General features: G+C 47.6%; 1 protein-coding gene across 3 annotated transcripts in view; it reads right to left on the reverse strand.

Annotated features, from left to right (window-relative positions):
- The window catches only part of RGS8 (regulator of G protein signaling 8), a 43,046-nt gene extending 40,148 nt beyond the window's left edge, over positions 1–2,898 (reverse strand). Inside the window, exon 1 of one of the 3 annotated variants that reach the window (XM_073356604.2) lies at positions 2,581–2,898. In XM_073356604.2, coding sequence (XP_073212705.1) covers positions 2,581–2,688 — 108 coding nt within the window. In that variant the 5' untranslated portion in view covers positions 2,689–2,898. The remainder of the gene's footprint in view (positions 1–2,580) is intronic. The other 2 variants (XM_073356603.2, XM_073356605.2) reach the window with 2 other exon arrangements.
- Between the last annotated feature and the right edge of the window lie 5,936 nt (positions 2,899–8,834).

Consider the following 8,834-nt stretch of genomic DNA (forward strand, 5'->3'; position numbering starts at 1 on the left):
AAATATGATCCATAGGTTTGTCTTTCTGTGTTCAGTTTGAGAGTGCCAGCTATTTAAATTCTTCCCCTGTGTCAATGACAAAAGCATCTCCTGGACTGTCTCTGGCATCATGCTGTGATTGATGTAGCAGAACAAATCTCTCTAACTGCTAGTTGGCTTCTGACCACAGCCTGTGTGCTCAGGATTCAGTCTCACTGATTCCTCCAGGCAGGCAGAATGAAAAATCAACAGCGAGGCAGCAAGTAAGGCTCCCTGAGTGGTAACGGCATTTGCATTGGAATGGAGCAGCTGAGATTCCCCTTAAATGTGATGTCTGTACGTACACACACGAGTGTGTGCACGTGCGTGTGCATTTTGGAGATGATGCTGGCATGTGTGGAGCAGAGATGCTGAAAATATTTATCCTGACATAGGTCTGTTCAGTGTCATCTTGGAGTCCTCCCCAGCTTTCAGCCTCACTGATGCTGCTGATGTCAATATGGCAGTATCTAAACTGCAACTGGCATGAACCCCTGTAAAATGGGGTTTATCGTGGAAACTCTGACAGACTCTTGCTGGAAATGTACAAGTTATAACAAGTTATAAGTACAAATTATATTTGGTAGAGCCTGCTAGATGAGGGAGCAGAAGCAAAAACTGCTACACACTTTTACATGCGCTTTGACATCAGATACACATCAGACAGTGGGGTTTGCTGGATGCTGCAGTTAACTTGATACTTCCAGACAATTCAGGGAGACCCTGACTGACCTAGAGTTTCCAATAGAAGGGTATAATTACACTGAACACCGTATAAACTAGCAAGGTCACCAAATACCCAACTTCAGGCTGACACCTGGAGGTTGCAGTTGCATCCCATTACAGGCCCAAGCGATGTGCAATTAGAAATCCATTTAATAGGGATGGCAGCTATGTCCGCATGCTCTTATCAGACCCGTCACCCACAGGACACACAAGCCCCATCTATAGAGTGGTTAGGGCTGTTGACCACTCTTCAGAGGTGCAAGCTGGCACAGCAGACACAGCTCTCAATCCAGCAAAGGACTTAAGCACATGCTTAACTTCAATGGGCAACTCCCATTATTCAGTTTAAGCACATACTTAAGTGCTTTGCTGGATCAGGATCTTAATGTGCCATCTTTCATCTGCAGAGATCACTGTTCAAACCTGGAATAGGACATAAATGAAATGCGCTAGATGGGCTCACCCTGTTCTCCAGGAGATCTTTTTCCTCCCCCAAAAAAACCAGAAACCACTATTTAGCTCAATTCTCTGCTCAGGAGGCTGGAGTGGAATAGCAGGAGTATCACAGATCTGGACTGAGGTACACTGGCAGAGCTGTGATTTGCAGGATTTGCATGCATTATTCCAGCCCTAATGATTAAACACCCACAGCGTTGTGTAGAAAGCTTTCAAAGTAACTGTCCAGGCTAGTCCCACTGACTATTATCCAGCATTATTAGTTTCTGTGTAGGAGAAGCCTTGAGGTGGAAAAAGAAGCATGCTACAGAGCGGTGGCATGGTGCAGTGAGGGAGGGGTGTGGGGTTTCAGTACCAGAACAGCAGGATTCACATTGGTCAGAACTGAGGTGCATTAGTAGAGCTGTGTGGGCGCCTGCCACTAGAATAACAAGATTAATATGGGTCAGGAGTGAGGTGAATCGGTGGGAAGCCATATTGAGAAGCTTGTGTAGACTTCAGTGCTACTGGCCCCTCTTATTTCATGACCACTCTAATTTACCAAATTTCACCCCCAAGCACCAAACATAAAACAAAAATATGGAAATTGTTACGACAGAGTAGTAGTTATCCAACAGCCAGTATGGTGGGTTGAGACAACCCTCTTGGACTAGATCTCGCCTGCTCCCCCACAACTCTCCTACCATCTGCATGTTTACACTACATCGAGCACTTGGCATAGTTCTGTCACCTCCGACACTCTCCTTTCACTCAAATTAGTTTTATTTTTAATTAACTGAGCAGTGGTGTTAATCACGGGTGTTAGTCACAATGGCATGAATAAATTGGAAGCCGAGTATTTAAAAGAAAATATGATCCATCCTTGTAAAGAAAAAAAATATGAATGAAACTAAAAATATAGTGAAGACCTTGTAACTATAGCTACCAGGATAAATTATTGTTATTCTAGAAGTGTAAAAAGACCACAGCTAATCCACTTGAAACAGATATCTAGAACCAGAGTCCAAGCTTCTAGTACGGGCCCTGGCAAGGCTTGGGGAGGCATGAAATGGGGGGAATCGGAGGAAATACACAGCTCTTGCTGCAATTGCTAATTGGAAACAGTGTCTAGACTTTTTAGGCCATTCATAAGAGGCCCCAGAAAGATTAACATACCAACAGAAGCGGTACGGTGACATTAATTGTGGTGACAGTCAATGCGGCTCTCTCCCCCACCCCTTTGCAGGCCCATTGTTCACCACAGGAATTGGTGCTAGAATAAAGAAAAAGTCAACACCAAGGAGATTACATCTGAGCTGAGAACTAAGAGGCCTGTAGCCCTGTTACACAGAGGCCTTTCCCAGAAGCTTCCCTACATAATAACGAACTCCTAGGTCTTACCTGTCTTGTAGCTGTCAGCATGGTGGTGGCTATGTAGTTTTGGCAGGTGCTTGATGGGCATGGCTTGTCGAGGCTCTGAATGACAGGGTCTGCAGCCTCCTGGTACATCGGGGAGCGTGAAGAGTAGCCAGCCTGACCACAGTTATCTCTAGAATAACTGCAGCACCGTGCTACTCTCCTAGCTTCCTAGCGCTGCATCTCATGAAAAGAACAAGAGCTGGTGGAAGGAGGAGGGGGTTACGAAGGAGAGAGAAGGGGGAGAAGAGAGAGAGAGAGAGAGAGGACGCTCTCGCAGATGCATACACACACAGTGGATAGAGACACACAGAGACTTGTGCAGGATGGCACAGCCTGTCTAGCTCTCATTATTCCAGTGCACTGGCTGCTGCCTAAGGCTCACTCCCCAGAATTCACTTGTTTCTGCATACGGTGGTGGGAAAGGGGAGGGGAGAATGATTCCCAGGCGGTCACTGGAGGATGGGAAGAAAGGAGGGTTAGGACTTACCTGGTTTTTGGCTTATTAACTTGGGAAGGAAAGGGCTATGCTAGAGGTGAGAAATAGAGACTGTTGTTATAGGAAACAGTGGGTGGTTGTGCTCATACTTCTAGATTCTGTTTGCTTTATCTCCAGGAGAACGTGAAAGCCTGAGCACAGCTGAAGAACGGGGGATGGGTTAGGGCTACCCTGGCTCCAGAGCCACCAAAGATATGGGCACCCAGAGACAACCAGGATAGTGTGCTGTGCACACCTGCTGAACCAGGGTCATATAGCTCTCAGCTGCTGCCTATGGTCCCTTTTGCCTGGGTCATGCCATAATGGGACCAAAGGGATTGAGTGGAGCACCCTGGAGCAGGATGTATTTCCTCCCCTTCAGCTGCTGCAGCAGACAACAGCAAACAGCTGTGTGTGATGCCATCTGTCTGGCCATAGGCTCGATGCTCCTCCAACAATGGTCCCCGAATCCCAGGGATCCTGCCATAATCCTCCCCAGGGAAAGGCACAGACTGCCCCTCTCTTTGTGTTTAGGGTGGGATTTTCAAAGTCCCATTACAAGTAAGTGGGTCTTGTGCTCCTATCTCATTTAGGCACTTCTGAAAATCCCACCTTTATTCCTCTTTATTCAGCTCTAACGGTGCACTGCCTGGATGGGCTGGATCTAGCTTTGGACAGTTGGTTTACTCATGAGGATAAAAAGAAATGGGTGAGATGGTTAGGTGTATCACATACTCCCCCGGCAGGGTCCCTCACCCTGTTAGCCACCTGCGCCAAGCTGCCAGGTTGTGCCCTAAATTTTCATAGAGGCGCTTGCGGGTTTAGTATTCTGGCTGCCATTAATAAAATCAGTGGTGTGGTGCAATAAAAAACTCAGTGCAAGCTTTGAAAAGTCTCCCGTGTGTCAGTCAATGCACAATCCACCTGTTACACTGAGAGTACACACCACTTCCAGTGCCATTTATATACATATTCATTCATATGTCTTTGTGACCTGACTAAGGTCACACAGCAGTCTATAGCAGAGCAAATAGGTCTCTCAGCCCTCCTGGGTCACAGTCAAATGCCTTAACCACAAGACTATCATTGTGCTTCATGGCCTAGTTATTCAGCCACAGGAACATGGCTTCATTATGGGTCACTCTGTATGGGAGACATCAGTCTGTATTTCAGTCACAGCAGGCAAACAACACTGGAACAATAATTAATGATTTAAGACAAAACTGGACAGCTCCTGACCCCTGATCTGCTGCTGGGGAGGGCCCTACCTGCAGCAGAAGCAATGTGGATCTGCTGCCCACAGGTGAAGATTTTGGGAATCCATCCAGGGCTCCACAGCGGGCTCCTTCCTCATTTCCAGGCAGCAGAATTTGGGGACAGGAGTGGGACAGGTGAGAAGCAGGGCCAGAGACTGGATTCAATATGTGGGACATTCCTCCTGCATAGTGGGAGCACAGCAGCTTTGGGGCTACTGCAGCCATGGGGCTGCCGTAGCAGCTACAGAGTGTCTTCCCTGCCCCTTGATGACTGGGGGAGATGGTGGAGATCTCTCCTTTCCAGCCCCATGGAGCTTCCTGCACAAGCCCAGCTACTCAGGTGTGGTTCTGGGGGAAGGATTTGGCCCACTGGAAATAAAGGTGAACTAGTGGCAAGATGTCCATTAATGAATGGCAGTGAGAGGTTCAGTACAGCCCCATCCCAGGATGTCAGAGAGAGACTTGGGTAGGACTAGAGAAATGAGGAGGCAGCCACAGAATATGAAAGAAGACACTCTAGGGGTTAGAGTTGTGAAGTCAGACCCCTTCCTGCAAGAGACAGAGGGAGCTCTGCGGGAAGGACTGCCACCTGAAATACAAAAACCCAGGACCTTTAAGAGGAGGAGCCAGAGTCAGTGGCGTGGTCATTGTACAATTGTGGGGAGTAGGGATGGGAGGGTGAATCAAGGCCTAGTTGGTAAATATGAAGCGGGGGCCTTTCCTGTGTGGTCTCTGCTCTCTCAGTAAGGCAGGCTCCTTCCCCCCCCATTGGCCTGGCCTAGCCTGTTCTCAAGTTGAAGGTGCTGTGGTCGCACTATGGGGGTGGGCAGAGCAAGGGCAACTGGGCACAGAGGAGCAGGGTGGTGGGGCCAGGCGAGCTGAGGAAAGGCAGCTGTACTGCATGGCTGCCGGACTGGGCACAATGTGAGCCTTCCCCTTTCAGGCTGAGCTCCTACCACTCCTCTCCTTCATGCAGAGTTTTGATCAAATTTGCGTTGAGTGGTGTATTGTTACGCAAGTGACAAAACCCAGGACTTTTAATGTCTTTGGGAGACTTACAGATTTCCTGGAACAGCTACCTCCAAAAAGGGACGATCCTGGGAAAACCTGGGCAGATGGCTATCCTATAAGAATGGCCCTACTGGGTCAGACCAATGGTCCAGCTAGCGCAGTATCCTGTTTTTCGACAGTGGCCAATGCCAGGTGCTTCAGAGGGAATGAACAGAACAGGGCAATTTTGAATGATCCATCCCCTGTTGCCCAGATCAAGCCCCTTGCCACCTAACTGGGAGAGGCAAGAAATATGAAGACAGCCCCCTCTGTAAGAACCAACACTCTGGGGGAGGTATGGAAATGAGTCCAGCCTGAACAAGACAGTCGGGCTCAGAATGGACTAGAGATACTTTGTAGAAAGTAGCTCCTCCCAGAAGTGGAATGGGGATAAATATTAGGATTGTGCGAAAGGTTTGCCCAAAACTGACTCAAAATCAGGGTTTGGTTCCTAATTTGATCTTGGTTCCTCAGCCATAAATATTACTAGACTGGGGCAAAGGTCACACAATACCCCAAGTTGCAGAAGCTGAACCACCATGTAAACGCAAATGGGTCAGTCATTTCCCACCCTGTGAATAGACCTTACCTGAAACTGGAAACCAGGTGTCAGGTACCATAGTCATGAGCGGTCCACAAAAATCACACACACAGAGGTGGAAAGAATTTCTGGGATTTTAGATTATAAGCAATTTGAGGTAGAGACTGCCTTTTTCTTTGTTTTAAAAAGTCTAGCTGATTAGGGTCCCAATCCCAGTTGGGGCCTGTAGGTTCTGTAGTAATACAAATAATCCATAATAATGCTGTGTGAGATTTCTCCCCAGAGCTCTAAGGTTTTAAGCAACATTCACTATCCACATTTTCTCCAGGTATTTCAGCACTTTCTCCCATTGCTCGTTACACTGAGTTTCTTTTGAAAGAGACCACTCACAGCTGTCCCCTTTCTGGAGTGCATGGCCGTCTGCTCTGTGTCCCAAGCCATGTACCCATTCACCCATTCCATGGAGCATATAACCAACCATAGGTCCATCTGCCTCCTCTCAGAGCATGGTTTCAAGATCAGTTTTTGGCGCTCAGTAGAACAGAGGAGATGGGGGTGGATGGTTCATCTCTGAAGAGGTTCACACCATGGTGCACAGAATTTTACAGGCTGGAACAGTATTGGGGCCACTCACAGGACAGACATAGCCCCATCTGTCAGTCACTAACTGTGAATGCTTTATATTTGCAGGAACAGAACAGTTCCTTCCGTGTGAGCCAAGGTTCCAGCTGTGTGTGAGAAATCAGACAGTTTGTTTTATGTGTGTGTGAAAGCTAAACTTAGAGAGCAAGATGTTAATTCAGGGGGGGAAAATAGGCCATATTTATGTAACTGTGAAAAGTCACAGCAAAGGATACAGCTCTGATGAGAGAGAAATATGTGCACTTTTATTCACTCTGCTTTGTTAAAAGATCCAATAACTGCACATTCATCACCCTGTGCCATACAGAACTGGCTCTGAGGCGCTCTGAGGATAGAGGCCTTCTGTGTTAGTGTCTCCAGGGCCTTTATTTTCTCTGGGATTATAGTAACTGAAATGTGGAAGCCTGGCTGAATGAATATTACCAGTCTTTGTATTTAGGAGTAGAGCTTTAAATTCCGCAGGAGTATATACTAGTGGAATAAAGGGTGAATACATTCAAGGCCATGCAGAATGGCTTTGCTGTTGGGGCCTTTGTCTGCTGACAAAGACATCTTCAGCAGTAGGTGTTGCATACATAAAACATGTAAATCCCTTGTGTGTAAACAAAAGCAAAGTCTTCATTCAAAGTAAAACACCTGGGCAGTGTCCTTACAGGGATTAGCAGCTTCCCTGACTTCATAGTTCTCTACTTTGGATTCTCACCTCTGAAAGTTCTCACAATTGCCTTGTTCCCTGAAAGGAGATTCAGCTGCACTGATCTCCACCTAAACAGGACAATTATTCCCTCCCACTTGAATTGGGTCACTGATCTGTCAATACGCAGACTTGGAGTGTAAACCGCGGTCAGTGACTCGGGATAGGTCGATACACACAGTACTAGCAGTGCAGCTGTACTGCTGTAAGTGCAACGCCGCAGCGCATTTGGTGAAGACACTCTGTGCCAGTGGCGAGCACCACCTCTTCGCTTCATCCACCAGTGGCTGATTTTCGGTGCCTGTCTTGAGACAGCTTGGGCTGGTTTTTCAGAAATACCAAGCACCCCGACTCCAACTGGTGTCAATGGGAGTTGCAGGCCAGCTACAGCACTGAACCAAGGCTACAGTTGTACCCACAAGAGCAACAGCGGCTGTATACATAAGGGACAAGCATCCACACTTTCAGAAGTGGCTACTGATTTTCAGTGCCCAGCCTGAGACGCCTTGGACCTGATTTTCAGAGGTGCTGAGCAACCACAGATCCAGCTGAAGCAGATGTGCGTGCTGAGCTCCTCTGAAAATCAGGTCCAAGGTTTTTCAAGAGGGATGCCCAAGAAATGGGCAGGCCCCTGATTACTGGCCACTTTTGTAAATGTTTGCACTAGTGTTGCATTTCTTGCCAGCCCAGTCCAGAAAGGCATTGCCAGGTCTTCACTCACATGGTAACTTTTTGTGGTTGAAAGTCCAAAAAGGAGTTTGAGTGGGTCAAGGGAGAGGTGGGGAGCAGTGCTGAGGCATGGGGCAAATCAGACAGTCCTGGGACTACAACCATTCTGCAATTAAGTGTTTATTTCATGCAAGAGATGTCACAAATCATACAAAAGTAAATACACCTTTGAAACTCACTGAAAATCTTATACCATAAAATAAATAATTCTCCTCAGGAAAAGTAGCCTTTGGGAAAGACCTCTCTTGCCAAAACCCCTTCTAACCAAAGCTATGGCTACATTTGCAGATGTAGAGTGCCAGGAGTTAAACCAGCCCTCGGAGACAGCAGCAGGGAAAGCGCTGCCGTGTGTTCACACTGTCAGCTGCAAGCGCAGTGGCATGGCCACATTTGCTGCACTTGCAGTGGTATTCAGAGCGGTGCATTATGGGCAGCTATCCCACAGAGCACCTCTTCCCATCCTGGCGCTGAGGCTTGTGGGAAGGGGGGTGTATGTGGGGCATCCTGGATCCTGTCCCAATGCCCCATGATGCATTGCTTTGTATCCCAGCAATACCTGTGTTTCTGTCCACATTTGGTGCCATCTTTCAAGGTTTTCTGTACTGCGGGCTCTGTCTTCCCTTTCGGTCTGCAGGAATGGATCCCAAACTGCTGAGGAATATGCTGATGGGTCTCGCCAGCACACCACGAATTGCACTTTAACTACTCCTTAAACTACAAACTGATAGTGAGGAGTCTGACGATGATGTCAAAACGCATACGACTCGAGATTGCTTGTGGCATTCATGAACATGCTCACCACTGTGGAATGCCGCTTTTGGGCTCGGAAAACAAACACTGAGTGGTGGG

Source organism: Lepidochelys kempii, chromosome 8 (assembly GCF_965140285.1).
Source record: "Lepidochelys kempii isolate rLepKem1 chromosome 8, rLepKem1.hap1, whole genome shotgun sequence".
Taxonomy (NCBI): Eukaryota; Metazoa; Chordata; order Testudines; family Cheloniidae; genus Lepidochelys; species Lepidochelys kempii.